Source organism: Bacillus rossius, chromosome 5 (genome assembly GCF_032445375.1).
Source record: "Bacillus rossius redtenbacheri isolate Brsri chromosome 5, Brsri_v3, whole genome shotgun sequence".
Classification (NCBI taxonomy): domain Eukaryota; kingdom Metazoa; phylum Arthropoda; class Insecta; order Phasmatodea; family Bacillidae; genus Bacillus; species Bacillus rossius.
This window is the reverse complement of record NC_086333.1, coordinates 18,549,460-18,566,132: the sequence shown is the minus strand read 5'-3', so window position 1 is coordinate 18,566,132 and position 16,673 is coordinate 18,549,460. Positions and strand designations below refer to the sequence as shown.

At 39.9% G+C, this 16,673-nt stretch overlaps 1 protein-coding gene across 1 annotated transcript in view; it reads left to right on the top strand.

Moving 5' to 3' along the window:
* The window catches only part of LOC134532219 (cubilin), a 633,189-nt gene that overhangs the window by 505,375 nt on the left and 111,141 nt on the right, over positions 1–16,673 (top strand). Inside the window, exon 3 of the mRNA XM_063368639.1 lies at positions 2,178–2,464. Within this exon, the coding sequence (XP_063224709.1) occupies positions 2,178–2,464 (287 nt within the window). The remainder of the gene's footprint in view (positions 1–2,177; positions 2,465–16,673) is intronic.

Genomic DNA, 16,673 nt, shown 5'->3' with positions numbered 1-16,673 from the left:
TCCCCGCTGTAAAACTTGTAAATGAACTTGCTTTTATAGTGCCTAGTAAAATTACTTTTCTTCGTGGAATGTGCACCACATTAGTCACATGCAAAGAGTTATCTAATTTCAGCATGCCCTCCCCAAAACGAGAGGGAGAGTTGTCCATTGATTTACTCAGGAAGCTCAATTACGAAAGTGCAGCTTTTGAGGTTCAAGTTTCCCAAACAAAACTCAACTATTATTAGAGCAAAGCCAAATCGTTAACAACATTTTGAGATGCATAGAGAGTGCATATGGTGACCTTTAATTTTTTGTACGCACCAGGGGCAAATGCAAGTCATTTACGTTAATTTTTCTGCTCGCACAGTTGCGCTAAGACAGAAATGTCGCATTATTTGTCTCTTCCTTTGAGGAAGCTACGACCTTACTCAGCTGTGAAAAAATTGCTCACTAGTTGTTAAACTTACACTGAACGGGAAATTGTACCTCAAAACGTTAATTTTTCCTTCGAACTAGGAACATTTGTATTATTCTGATTTATTTAAATTTTTTTGCGGAAATGTTTCCAAAAAATGGAAATTTTTGTTGGATTTTGGTGGATGATTTTGGCTTATTTTAGGAAATTGTGAATATCTTTGGAAATTTTTGACAAATTTTGAAGTTAATGTCAAGGTCAAAGGAAACCCGCGGAACTCCCAGGCCGCTTATAGGGACATTTACAATGGCCTGAGACGTAATGTTGAGCGGGAATGGAGGGGGGTGGGTAGCGAGCCAGGCACACGTGGCATGCCTTACGTCAGTGGACGGCGCGTGATGTCAGTGGCCGTGTGGGGCAGCCAGCCAGCTCCGAACCTGGCGTGCGTCGCGGTCCTGTCTGCGTTCGTAACAACATATAAACAAAAGAAATCATGTATCATGAATAAAATCAAACATAGATGAAAAAATGTTTTAAGCACCCACACAAGCAGAGATTTACTCACTAAAATTACACGTCATTAATGTCACAGCTCTGTTTTTCTTCCTTAATAAATGTATGTCTATAAATTATATTTTTATTATTTTCGAAATAAATTATTTATATTGTCAGCACGGTTATTTCACATAACTTAAGGTAATAATATCAGTATGCAACCCGATAAAATATTTAATTGTTTAAAGTCCAACTGGCGTGCAGTATGAAATGAAAGTACCTGAAATGCATTGAAAAAGTTTATTTCAGATTATTCAAATTTAATAATAATGGTTCTAATAAATGTATATTTAAATTATTGTCTACCTACCTTGCTTCCATTTTTAGTTGTGAACATAAATATGTTAAGTTAAGATTTAAACAATTAAATAAAAAATGATTCGTATAAAATGAATCAGCAGGAATATATATTTGCAAGTAATAAAACTTCTGTTAAATTAAGTAGGAGCCTGGAAGGATTGGTACCAACGTAACAACCGTGTGCTGCAGGTTGTTGATGCAGTAGTCTTGGAGGGCTAAGGGCTAAGGCATGTGTGTCTCAGCTGAAGCAGTAGTAGCGAGTGTCACCGTGCTGTACTGCAGGTTGTTGATGCAGTAGTCTTGGAGGGCTAAGGGCTAAGGCATGTGTGTCTCAGTTGAAGCTGCAGTAGCGAGTGTCACCGTGCTGTACTGCAGGTTGTTGGTGCAGTGCTCTTGGAAGGCTAAGGGCTAAGGCAAGTGTGTCTCAGTTGAAGCTGCAGTAGCGAGTGTCACCGTGCTGTACTGCAGGTTGTTGGTGCAGTGCTCTTGGAAGGCTAAAGGCTAAGGCATGTGTGTCTCAGTTGAAGCTGCAGTAGCGAGTGTCACCGTGCTGTACTGCAGGTTGTTGGTGCAGTGCTCTTGGAAGGCTAAGGGCTAAGGCAAGTGTGTCTCAGTTGAAGCTGCAGTAGCGAGTGTCACCGTGCTGTACTGCAGGTTGTTGGTGCAGTGCTCTTGGAAGGCTAAGGGCTAAGGCAAGTGTGTCTCAGTTGAAGCTGCAGTAGCGAGTGTCACCGTGCTGTACTGAAGGTTGTTGGTGCAGTGCTCTTGGAAGGCTAAGGGCTAAGGCAAGTGTGTCTCAGTTGAAGCTGCAGTAGCGAGTGTCACCGTGCTGTACTGCAGGTTGTTGGTGCAGTGCTCTTGGAACGCTGAGGCGAGCGTCGCAGTGGGCAGCGATAGTAGCGAATGTTTCTGTGCTGTGTTGCAGGTCGTACTGTGAGCGCGTGTTCCGGGATTGCCGCCTGCAAACGTGCTACGTGCAGTCGCCGGCGTATCCAGGCGTGTACCCGCGCGGCCTGCACTGTCGCTACCACCTCAACACGCGCTTGCCCTTCATCAAGCTGTACATCGAGAACGAGGAGTTCAACATCGACGGCCAGCGCTGCGAGAACATCATGACGTGCCCTATGCGGCCCATCTCGTCAGGCGAGCAGCACTGCCCTTACGACTACATCAAGATCTACGACGGCAAGGACGAGGGTAGCCCCGTCATAGGTAAGGGCTCACCTGTAGGATATATGGTGGGCTAGGGAACCACATTTAAAACAACTTCAAGATCATCGTAAGACACACTTACATCACAATGACTAACCATCCTGAAAGTCTTTCCACACTTAATAGGATGCAGTGAGACCACACACCCTTTACTACCACTTATAACTTTAACTCCAACTTTTCCTACTCCGCTATCTCCCATCACCAATTCATTGCCCCCCTTTCTGCTTGGTGAAACTTGTGTTCTCTGCTATTGTAGATTAATTTGTATGGCCACCATCTTGATTCAGACGATGCTGCTTTGTGCCACCAGTGTTGACTACTTCTATCGTCCTTCTTGGATGATGTTAAAAATTGTTCAAAAGTTCGCTGAAAGATAGCGCTCAAATTCTGCATGTCATATTATTTTAGACTTTTTTAAATAAAATCCTGAATGCAGTGTGCTGGTTTCGAAACATGAACGTAGTTTGCGATTTTTAAATTAAAAAACCAATGAAATTAGAAAAAAAATGAATTAAGTTTTAAAAATCTGAGTGTGTATTTTAGTGATGTATAAACCAATACCCTCGGTAACTAGTAAATTTATGTGTTCTCAAGTTGTTCATTATTCAAATAAACGTATAAATCGAAACGCACTAGACCATCAGTCTTTTAACCGAAAGGCACTAGACCAAAAGGCATTAACCCGAAAGCCACTAGGCCGAAAGTTATTTTGCCGATAGACACTAGACCGAAAGGACAGAAATAATATGAATTTGAACTAGAAATGACAAGCATTTATTTATCGACTCCAAAATATGAAAAATATTACAGGATTCCCGAAGCTTTTATGAACAAGTGACGAGTATAACATTAAAATAATGGGCAAAAGCAGTCACATTCCAATATTTGTAAGACAAATTTCACTCTATTACTAGTAATATCTGAGTTAAAATGTTCAAACTTAATCCATAAGGTAACTAAATATTTATATTAATTTTTAATATATTTTTTGGAATTTTTTCGGAATTTTTGGGTAAAATATTAAAGATATACTAGTTTATGGTCAAGGTTAAGGTCAAGTCCTCTGCTGAGGCTTTTGAGAAAATTATTCCGCTCTGATTATAATCGTCCCACTCTAAGGAAAACTGCCCCGCTCTGAGGAAAATTAATCTTCTGGATTTTTTTTTGAGGGGAATAAATGAGTAATTTTTTATAATAAACTGGAATTATAAAATAAGAATATTTCTTGTAATTTTGAAGAATTTTGAGTAATTTTGGAGGAAATTTGAGGAAATTTGACACCAAAAAAGGCTGACCTGACATCACAATCCAAAATAGCTGTCGGCTCCTCAGTTCCGCATTCTTTACTTTGTCCCAGTATCGGCTATTATATACTACAGAGCATATTTTCTGGAATTTTCATTAGTGATTACAATTAATTTCGATTATTTTACTAAATGTTTTAATTAATTATTCCAACAGTTTAAATAAATATTTAATACTGAGTATAATTTAATTTTTTTAATTTAAATTTTACCAACCGTATTTATAAAATCTCTAGTCATTTTATTACTTTATTTCTAATTATTATTTGCATGTAAGATAAAAGGTAATATTTGGTTAGGCCAAATATGTATAACGCCTAACGAGCATACCTACATAAAAACACGCACTCAATTTATGTTATTAGATTTCTGAATATTTTTCTGTCTATGTCCTCGGATTCAGGGGTCTTGCTTGTGGGCGCAGTCAACTAGTAGAAACGTGTTTCGATGACCGCTAGGCCATCTGTAATCCCGTACATTGTAACGCTATTGGATAACTGCTGGGCCATGTGAAAGCTGGTACATATATTCCAGTATAAAATTATATAACATGAATTGACAGAGGCATTACCTAGCTTCAGACTTTAAAAATATCAGTATATTGTCATACAATATTGCTGACAACAGGAGAAGACATTAGTGGCTTCCATCAGAAAATTTCCGATTCTATTTTGGGGAGATAGTAAACGGCTTACAACAGGAGACGAATCTTAAGGATATTAGCAGCTATCTATGAAAAAAACATATGAGAAGGGGAGAGCTAGGGAATTGGTGGTGGAGACATTGATGTAGTAATGGAGTGAAATGAAGAAGGGAGTTACGATGCTAGAGATGTTGGGTGTGGAGAGTGTGTGGTATCACTGGATCCTTATGATGTGTATGATCTATGCGTAGGGTCAGTAAAGGGGGAGTGTGTTCAAAATTATTAGATAGGTACTCATGATGTGGTTTCATTATTGTTTGTGTACCTCGTTCACATATTCTGTTACCCGGCACATAGTCTGTTTAATTTTCTTTCACTTAATGGAAATAACTGCAACCAAAATTATAAAAAATAGTCATTAATGTGTTAAAATTTAATTTTTATTAGAATATTGTAACGGCTCGTCTTCGCTGCCGTTGACGGGTCCTGGTCACTGTGCCTCGGCACAGTGCTACCGCCCCTGGTGTACCGCCCGCCCCCAACAGACAAGGGGAGGGGGGTGTGCCGTTTATCGGGAGTTACCGAAGGCGAATAAATAATAATGCGCATTACTAGCTTTTGAACACATTTATTAGGATTACTCCTAAACACAAACACCGCGTGTCGCGCGACTGTGGGTCCACCCGCGAGCGAGGCATCACGAGCGCAAGTCCGTCCTCTCTCCGTGGCTGCCTTCTCCCGACTCCCCCGCCACCTCGCCGACGCCACAGTTTTGCGCCGCACGGCGACCACTAGCCAATGGTGTGCAGGGAGCTACCGGGTGGGACTACACGAACGACCCACTGGATGCACACAAGACCTTACAATCACTCTCCCCCTCGAAGAGTGGAGCCCACAGCGACACTCACGTCAACATACAATATACAACATACAGTACAAGTACCACATATGATCAATGGTTCTATTGGTCTGCCACACTTGGCTCTCTGGCATGGGGCCATACAACCTTTACTTCTGAAACAGTCACTTATTTTAAGTCTGTGGAACAATCTTTCACTAGTTTAGCCAAGTAGCACCTTTTAAACACTACAAACAGGATAATCATCGTAATACTAATTAAACCCACTAAACATACACTGACAATACTGAGAGTATCAGCTACACTGGACTCAGGCTTACGTACTAGATGCATGATTCGACTATACGGTGCACTATATTCATTACTCTGTAAATACTCGTCAATTTCTGACAGCAGGTTTTTGTCTTGTGAAGTATCTATTGGTAACCAACCAAATATTTTTTCTGATGTGACCTCTAGCCTGAGATCTGGTATATGCAAAACAGAATAAGTGTCATTCCAATGCATTACATCAGTTATCGTGGCAAGAGCTTTAAAACGGTTTGACATCAAATCACAGTGAGAAGCATTCTCTATCATTCCATTACCGAATATGGTTTTACTTATGGGAGGCCAGGTCAACTTAGCACTTTAACATACAAAAGTAATATCAACTGGATCAGTTACTGCAAATAACCAAGTAGAGTGAGCTCTTTTAAAGAATGGTTTTGACAATTTCACAATGTTGACAGGGCACAAGTTAGTTACATTCTTGCCTAGGAACAAACAAATTTCACAGGATGGCGCACTCCGGTCGTACAACACAAAGTCACTTTTACATAAGGTAACACCATGTGTTCGGCAATTTTCTAGGCTATGACGGTTGAGCAAACTGTAGTAATTTCTATCAGAGCTTAATAACAAAAAATCATGTGTTACGAATTCGGCATGTTGCCTTAAATTACGAATATATACAGGATAAGGGTGTAACTCATATAATTCAAAATTTGTTACTTCATAGGTCTAACATGTCACCTAACAGCTTACACGCCTGAGATAAGGCAGAAATATTTAAATTAACTACAACTAGGTACTCACTGTCTGACACGATTACATCACTATGACGCTCAAACACAATACCTACATTAGACTGATGCACTTGGATTTCCACTGCTAAGACAAAACAAAAGATAAAGATGTTACATAGCACAGCACACACAGATATCATTTCACAGACGTCTTCGCAGGTTGTAGGGGATGGGCGGTCTCACCGGTGACGGTGGTGGCTTACGGGAGAGCACCTTCGATGTTGCTTGGCGTTGCCTTGGCACAGCAACGGCGTCTGCAGCAGAAGGTTGCAACTTCTTGACTGCAGGTGCTGCTGGTGGTTCTTTTCGAGGTCTTCCTCTCGGATGGTCGTGGTCGACAGACGCAGAAGGTGGAATGGCTGTACCCATGTACGGCTTCACTCGATTAACGTGAACGGTGATAGAGCGGAAAGGCAGCTGCAGCTTGAGGGTCACTGGCGAACACACCTCAATGACTGGATACGGGCCTTTCCACGCTTGTTGAAATTTCTTCACCTGGTTCTTCTTTAATACTGGGTTGCTCAGGAACACAAGATCGCCAATCCTGTACTTCACTGGCACGGCCTTCTTGTTGTACTGCGTAGCTTGCTGTAAGAATGTGGTGTGGTTGCGTTGCTTCACTGCTTTCCACACGTCGCGCAGTTTTCTTGCGAACTCGGCGACATGGCTGTTGCCAACTGACGGAGGTACAGTCAGGTGCTCATAAGGAGTGGACATCTTCATTCCATGGACTACCTCGTATGGGCTTAGCTGAGTGCTGGTGTGCACTTGGCTGTTGTATGTGGTACACACATATGGCAAATATACATCCCAATCATCATGACGGTTACTGACATAATGGCTAATCATTTTAGCAATGGTCCTATGTACACGTTCTGTTCTTCCATTTCCTTGCGGATGCCCTGGAGTGGTTCTCAACTTCTTTACATGGAGCAACTGGCATAATTGTGTCATTAGGTCTGAAAGGAAATTAGTTCCTTGATCAGTGATAATGGCATCTGGCACACCAAATTTCAAAATCCAGTGAAACACAAAAGTTTTTGCTATGGTTTCTGCTGTTTCGTCAGAAAGAGCTCGCATTACCAAATATCTGGAAAAGTGATCAAGTATTGTCAAAATGTAGCGGTTACCATTGGCGGTTTTGGGCATTGGTCCCACAATATCTAGACCTAACCTCTGGAAAGGTCTTCCAGTTTCCGGAAGTTCCACTAGATTAGCTCGGGTTTTCCCTTGGCTAGTACGGCGATTACAAGGTATACACGATGTTACATAATTTTCTACCATTTGTTTTCTATCTTTCCACCAATATCGTTCAGCAACTTTTCGGTTGGTAGCTTACTTACCTCGATGACCAGCATACCCGGAGTCATGACACTCTTGTAAAGATCTTGTTTTGTTGGGACTTTGGGACAACTAACCTTAACCCCAAATGAGTCTCTCTAAATAGGAGACCATTTCGTTCGACAAATTTTGGCTGCTGCCTATATCCCTGGCACTCCTCATCTTGTAGTTGTTCGACTGCCATACTTTCTTCAGCACTAGCATCTACATTGCGCACTCGCCGGCTCATACAGTCTGCATTACCGTGTTTTCTACCTGGGCGATGCTGTACTTTGTAGTTATACTCACTTAGCTGAAGAGACCACCTCATTAGTCTGCCACTAGGATCCTTAAGACCTAACATCCAAGTAAGTGCAGCATGGTCCATGACTATTGTGAATTCGCTTCCAACCAAATAACAGTGAAAATGCTTAACACTCCAGACAACAGCTAACAGCTCTTTCTCAGTGACAGAGTAGTTCATCTCAGCTCTATTAAGCTGTCGAGATGCATAGGCTACTGGGTGTTCCTCCCCATCTATCATCTGTGACAAAACACTACCAATGGCGAATTGACTTGCGTCGGTGGCCAATATGAAAGGCTTACTAAAATCAGGGTAAGTAAGAACTGGGGATGAAATGAGCATCTGCTTCAGGGCTAGAAAAGATTCTTCACACTCTTGTGTCCAGGTAAACTTCATACCCTTTTTGAGTAAACAGGTCAGAGGTTTCGCTATGACAGCAAAATTCTTCATAAATCGCCGGTAATAATTACATGAACCTAGGAAACTTTGTAGCTCCTTCACGTTGGTGGGACAGGGGTAACTCTGTACTGCCTCTACATGTTTCGGGTCAGGTCTCACTCCTGAGGAACTTATCACATGACCTAAGTATCTAACTTCCTTTACTGCAAATTGGCATTTTCCTAATAACAGTGACAAATTGGCTCGGTCTAATCTGTCAAAAACTAAGTCCAGGCGTTCTATGTGTTGCTTTATGTCTTTGCTGAAGATTATCACATCGTCAATGTACACCATACACTGTGAAGGTGTCAAGCCTCATAAAACACTGTCCATGAGCTTCTGGAATGTAGCAGGGCCATTAATCAATCCATACGGCAATCGGACGTATTTGTACACACCTGTTGTCGTAATGAAAGAGGTCTTGGCCTGATCATCAGGATGCACCCCTATCTGGTGGTATCCGCTGGTGAGATCCACAACTGAGAAAATTTTGCACTGTCCTAAGTTATCTAGGGTCTCCACAATGTTGGGCAATGGATATACATCTGGGATAGTCAGTGAGTTCAGGGAATGATAGTCGACACAAAACCTAAATTTAGGCTCGCCAGTTTCCGATTTCTTCTTAACTATGACAATAGGAAAAGCCCAAGGAGGATCCCCGGACTCTCGTGGTACTATAAATCCAGACTGAAGCTGTTCTTCCACCATGTTCTGCACTAACTGTTGCTGTTGAAAAGGTACACGGTAAGGTTTCAAGGAAATAGGCTTGTGGTTCCCTGTATTAATACGATGTTGTACCAAAGGTGTTACTGGCAGATTCTCTCTCTCTCTAAAAATATGTTGGTACTTTTGTAATAATGGCTTTAGCATCTGTGCATCTTCACCTGACAAATGACTTTACTTACTGGAAAAATCTATTTCTGCTTTGTGAGCATTAACTCGACCACATAATTTCAAATCATGCGAAAACTTCGACTGATTTATGTTTTCTCTAACGGCTGACTTGTCCTCATCACACGAACAAGATAGGACGGCTTCTTTATTCAGCAGCTCTACTACTGCTACCTGGGTACCACTAGGAATTTCTACCTCAGCACGACTCATGTTCACCATGTTCACTAGCGCTTCTACTTTTCCTTCCTGAGCATTAACTGTAGTAATGCTTCTAGCCACATAGCAATGCTGATTATTCAACACATCGCAACCCTTAACAGGTTCTGATAACAGGGTACAGTTATCTCCTCTACGAACATTAGGGAGCGGGACCATAACACGGACAAGTTTTCCTGTACCTGGCGGTAATTTCTCGGCAGCTGCTAGATGTACTGGGGACGGTGTAAGTAGTTCTGGAACAGATGGGTTAATCACTCCCAAGTAACAGTCCTTTACACGTACTGTCTGCCCATCAGATCGCTGACCCAAGGAGTACAATTTATTTCCCAGTGTCAGACTCTGTTTTGCTACATCTATAGTTGCTCGGTGAAGTGTCAAGAAATCTAGCCCGATAATCCCATCATAACATTTGCAGTTGTTCTGGACGACTTGTACAATCATCTCATAGGATATTTCACCTAACTGTACAGTAACAGTCGTGACTCCCACGTTCTTTAGCTTGTGACCCGAAAGGCCTGAAATACAAAATTTAGGCTTCCCAAGATTCGTCAAAGCTGCATCTCCAACGACATGTTGCCACATAAGTGATACTTGAGCGCCAGTATCTATTAACAACTGTCAAATCCTCTAAGTCATTGTCAGACACTGTCGCGGGTATACACTTCACTGAGGACTGGGACTCGTGGCTAGTCCAGTCCTGTAAGTGTTTAACTTACCCTTTTCATACACAGGAGAGTTTGGCTTAGGGGCCATCATCCCTTTGTTAGGACACTCCCTCACCAGGTGTCCTGACTTCCCGCAACCAAAGCATGATTTCGCCCTCTTGCGGCAATCTTTCAGCTTGTGACCTACCTTGTTGCAGAAGAAGCATTTCCCCCCTACTCGGTTCAAGGCAAATACCGACTTACCGGTGTTCTCGGGCTCTTTACCAGGGCGTTTATCTGCTTCAACCACATTAATCGCGGACTCAACGGCCTCTTTAAACGTTTGTGGGCGATAAATACGTGTAAACTTGCCTACCTCACCTTTTAAACCATTCAGGAAAGCATCCAGAGCTCTCTGGTCAGCTTCGTGTTTAATGGCTTCATTTCTTTCGTCATTAGGACCTAATTCATATGTGTTAGCATTTATTTTGCGTATCCGGTCAGCAAACTGTTCAATGGATTCATGGTCAAAGATTTTGAGACGGCTCAATTGTTCGTGATAGAAACGAGTCGTGTGCTTCCTGCCAAAACGTTCCAAAAGGTGTTTTTTAAGCTCTTCAAAAGCGGCAGCTTCTTGACATGCACTGTCAGCAAGGACAAAATCTAAAGCTTCACCTGCGAGCCTGAGCTTCACGAAGGCGAGCATCTCACTTTCAGACCAGCCACACACCTTGGCAGCTTGCTCGATTTTAATGAAAAATATTTTAACATTATCTTCCGGCCTACCACTGAATATTGGGATCGTGGGCAATAGAGTGAAGTTTCGTACAGGTGCAGAAACAGACTGAGACATTTCCTGATTATTTTCACTTACTCTCAAAGGTGTACTTGTGGCATTTCTCCTCAGTTCCGTATTTTCGCACTCTAGGTGTTCAAGGCGGGACGTTAACAAATTCAGGGCGGCTTGCAGATCAAGCTCGCGGCCTTCCAGCTGCACGGTCGATGCCATGGTTACTAGATTGTAGAGTAGATCAGGAAAGAATACCTCACCTCATTCCAGCGATGTCGAGATACAGACTGCATGAACTGGTCATGGTGTTCGCGGATGCACCGCACGTGGTGAAGCCGGGCGCGGTTGGACTCTAGCTCTGCAGCGCGGCGAGTCTCGCGTAGCGCGGCAGGATGCAACCCGAGCGCGCGCGCGATAGCCAGCTTGCACGGCGGCCGGACGGATGCAGACGCGGCGCGACAGCCCGGGACGGCCGGCGACGACTGTCTCGCGGCACGGTAACGCAGGCTCTTGCATGGCCACGTCCACGCCCGTATACAGTACTTGAATTCACTAGTACCCGAACCGAAACACGGACATCTTCCTTATACAGCGAGGCGCGGATGCGCGTGACATAACTTACTGCAACCCGATAAACGATAGCACGAGGCGGTGGGATCCCACTTCTGACACCAAATTGTAACGGCTGATCTTCGCTGCCGTTGACGGGTCCTGGTCACTGTGCCTCGGCACAGTGCTACCGCCCCTGGTGTACCGCCCGCCCCCAACAGACAAGGGGAGGAGGGTGTGCCGTTTATCGGGAGTTACCGAAGGCGAATGAATAATAATGCGCATTACGTGCTTTTGAACACATTTATTAGGATTACTCCTAAACACAAACACCGCGTGTCGCGCGACTGTGGGTCCACCCGCGAGCGAGGCGTCATGAGCGCAAGTCCGTCCTCCCTCAGTGGCTGCCTCCTCCCGACTCCCCCGCCACCTCGCCGACGCCACAGTTCTGTGTCGCGCGGCGACCACTAGCCAATGGCGTGCAGGGAGCTACCGGGTGGGACTACACGAACGACCCACTGGATGCACACAAGACCTTACAATATAGTATTTTGTATATTGTAAATTCATAAAAAATATCATGAAACTTAAAAATTATAATTTCAAGGAAATAATCCATGCTGTATAAGAATATTTTTCGTAAGCCTTAGTTATTATTACCATATCTTTAAGTAAATAAATTAAATAATAAAATGTAAGTTTTTCCATTATATAAGTTTAATGGTGAATGTTTTAATAACCACCCATACAGCACAAAATGTTACAGATATGTTTCAGAAATATAACTTTTGAAACATTGAAACATTTTTGAAACATTTCGCAACCTACCTGAAACATCTCGGATATATTTCAGAAACGTCAAAATGTCCGCCCTGTGAAATATTTCAATGAAACCTCCCTGCAACATCAAAAGGTAACGTTTCTGAAATGTTTCCACTAATGTCCCATCAATATTTCTGAAACATTTAACTGAAATATTTCCATAAATGTTCTGAAATACGTATAAAATGTATCATGTGACCTAAAATACCTCTATAAACTAGGATGACTAAAGGTATATTTATTATTTAAAAGAGTATTGCTCATTAATAGATACCATAATGTTACAGCTGCATTGGTCAGCTAGTTGCAGTGAAGTGCAGTGACTGTGTTCCAATTCATCACAGCATGCCCTCGTACACTTCCTCTTGATAACTTTGTGCATAATGCCCCTTAACCACTCCCTTAGAAAGTGTTAATCAGGGATTGATATGATCTTGTTCGTATCTTCTTGTTTTCGTCAAGTTTTGCTTGTCCTTAGTATTGTGTCATTTTTTTATTATATAAAAAAATAGATATTGTAATATTATTTGTTTGAGATTATTTTTAAGATGTGCTCTGGTAGGGCATAGAATGTAAATTTTTGTCATTTTTAATGTAATGATAATTGATTCAATTACTTAATAATTTGGCTTGTAGAATTGCTGAAAACCAATAAAAAATTTACTTATAATTTCTATCATATGTAAGATTAAAAAGACCTGCCGACCAAATCCAACAATTCATATAAATTAATGAAACCATATTCTCCACCCTACTGAGCTAAATTTACATATAAATGAACCAAGTTAAAGAAATAATTTAATTAATCTAATTAGACATCAGATGTTTTCCCTGGTCAGCGTACCAGACTTGCCTAACATTAATTTTACAAACTATTTTATTATTCTAAAACAAATTATGGTCACGAAAGTAAAATTTAAATAAGTCTTCAGTATGCTTGCAAAGTGAATGAAACTTACATGAATGTCATAGGAAGCCCAGCACTGGTGTCCATGGTTCCTGTCCATTGCATTTTATTTTAATGGGGAATTTGAATGTTATATAGTGGCAGGCAGGCATGCATCTACATCAGTACATGGGGAAAAAGGGACAAGCTAATGCACAAAGTTTCCATTATTAAATACAATGACAATGTCATCTTGTAATGAATAAATTAAATTGAGGCTCTCCAAGCTATCTGGATGTGATCTCCTTATGCTCAGCACAGAAAGTATGATAATTTTTACTTAATCCATAACAACCAAACCCCACTTGCATAGGAGACATGATTACTGAGCATTTTTAAATACAATTTTCACAACCCAATGTGTTATGGCCACTTCAAGTTTGTTTTTGAGTATCATAAATGAGCACTTGTCCATCGATGTCTTTGTCTGTATTTGAACAATGTCTTGAGAATTTGGGTGTGGTTTTCTAATGCATTCCAGATGTTGACATTCTCAAAAATCACGACACTGTTATTGTGTACGGTATCAGTGGTCTAGATAATCATGTGGTATTACATTAACTTAAAATACTTGATACACACAAGAAAAAAAAATTGCATTCAACGTCAAACAAATGTTATAGAAATAAAAAAAACTAATATACCTATATACAATACACTAACATATTATAATAGAAAATTCTTGCTTGTATGTTGCACAGGAAACCGGTATTAACATAATGAACAGCCATGAGACTTGACCTGTGCTCGTATTGTGATGTACTTTTCTCCTTATTTAATGCTATAGTATATATGGCTGGTGCTTGTGATTTAGACATGTGCAAGAAAAAAAAGTGCGCCTAAAAACCCTCAAAAGACATGTAACAATTTTATGTTATAATTAATGTATTTTATTCTTAAACACAAATTTACTAATATACAGAGGGTCTAAATATAAAACAATGCAGTCGTAATACAAATTCATCATATAGCTTTATAATCGACATATTGTTTTCCATTTCACACAAGCTCAACATAAATGAGACTGGACTGGAATCGGCTGTCCTCACTAAACGAAAAACTTGTCTGACCAGCCTAAATGAAGTGAGATGATGGTGTAGTAGTGGAATATAAATGGGAATGAAACAAATGTACAGTGAGAAATACTCTTTAAAATTGCAATGTCACTTTTCCTAATTGAAAGACTTATTGTATCAGACAAGAGCTCAAATTGATCCAGCTTCCCTAACATTGAGATGCCAGTGACTTGCTGAAGATACAATAGTGACAGTCCATAAAAAAATCTGGTTTCCTTAACATTTTTTATAGATAGTATGCATTTTAATACTACCAAATTGACTAAATAAGGATAAAATAACAAATACAATATGGCAATAGTGTAAAGGGGCTCTAAAATCCATATTTTCAAAGTAAATTCACAAAATAATATTAACATAACAGTACTTCCACACAACCTATATTCAAATAGCATCACAAATTTATTGTAAACAAATAATTTCTTTATTTATAAATTGTTCCATGCACACCAACACTCTGAGGAGAGTGTAATATGCAGTACAAAATTTTAAAATAATATGCATGGCGAGTTATACTTTGTACAAAATAGAAGGTAGCTGGTTTGCCTAACTCGTCAACAATGAAGTCATTAGAGATAGAGAAACTTATTCAAACAGACAATAGGGTTTTGGATTTTAACTTCTATGATCTATGTTATGAAACCAGCCAAGAATGCACCTGAAGTAAGTTAAGAACCATGTATAACCATAATCAGAAAGCCACACCAGGTCAAACCAGGTTCATTCCATTTGAATACTTAACAATAGAGGCAAAGATGCAAAGGGGTATTTTCAATAACAAATAACAACGTATTCTGAGAAGTAGACTTTAATAAAAAAAACTATGTATATATTATATATACAATAAATGAAATTTTTAACTGACTCTCTATACAAATGTTCTTGGAGATTTTTACTGAAAAAAAAAAAACAATTATGTTTAACTTGTTTCAGGTCAATTATGACATGTATGTGAGATTTTTAAACATGTAGACACTGAGTTGTTACATTATTTATTTTTAAATTAACATGCAAACAGAAAAAAAAGTTTCTGAAGCCAATGATAAATTTCAAAACTGAAAGCATCTTAAAAGGGACAAATTGGTATTGCAACCTATGCATTTTTTTTTCAAAATTATTAAGCAGGTAAATTTCTTCACTGGGAATTTCTTAACATGCTATTTACATTCCTAATAATCAATTTAATGGTGTCTGGTTAATGCAAAGAGACCCATGACAACACATTTTAAACAAAGTTTTAAAAGAAAACTTCAATTTATCATGAAAATCCTAATGATTTCCTAATAAATGTCTGTGTGAACAGTGCCTGTGATGTTACATCATTACAATTCAGCCCATGTTTTTGTGCAAGAATACACTAAAATTTCTAGTAATTATTTGAGCCGATTCTCAGTATTATCCTTTGTAGTGCACATGTTATGTTTATTTTCATTATTTCAATTGCTACCACTACATAACAATACACATGTAATGTAATAAATCATCATTAAATGTGTTTCCTTTATTGTCATATAATGGGTGGAATTAAGTTTTGTAAAACTCTCCAAATCAAACATAATTTGTTACTACTATAATTTAGCATAAGAAAAACTAATTTAAAAAGAAATACCAATGATGCTTATGCTTAGTACAACACAACTCGAAGACTTGTACCTTCTCTGCGGTAAAGGACAAAATTTATTTCAATTATTTTGCGCTGCAATCCCAGCCCACCAATAAAATGAAGGCCAGATTGCAGAAATAACTTTGTTAAACGAAATGGCAATTAATGAAACCGCTGTCTAATTATATGTGTAGGCCTAGTGCATTCACTTACAATAAATTACATTTATGACAAGCCAGATAAAATCGAGGCTTATATGAAAAATCAGACTGAAAACAGCGCACATATAAATATGGCACGGGAATGTTTGAGCATAATAAGCGTACACAAGCCAAAAAAAGACATTCCACAATATTCTTATCTTTTAACCTACAGCTTTACACATTTCAAAGACGCATAAAAGATTGTTTCTATACTTGCTTAAGTGCGAAAGTAAAAACAAAAAACAGTAAACTAACATGAAATAAATAATGTTCAAACTTACAATTTATGCACCACATACAGTAGCGGATCTAGAGGGGGGGCTAAGAGGCTCAAGCCTCCTCCAAAAGCATCTGGGTCCACTATTGTTTTAGTGTTTGCCTTGACAAAGCCTAGCCTCAGCTGGGTCAAGCCCCTCCCAAACCAAAATCCTAGATCCGCCACTGACCACATATAAATATCCAAGTACCAAAATACTGCGCCAAAACAAAAAATAATACACAAAGACATCAAAGATTTCTAAACTT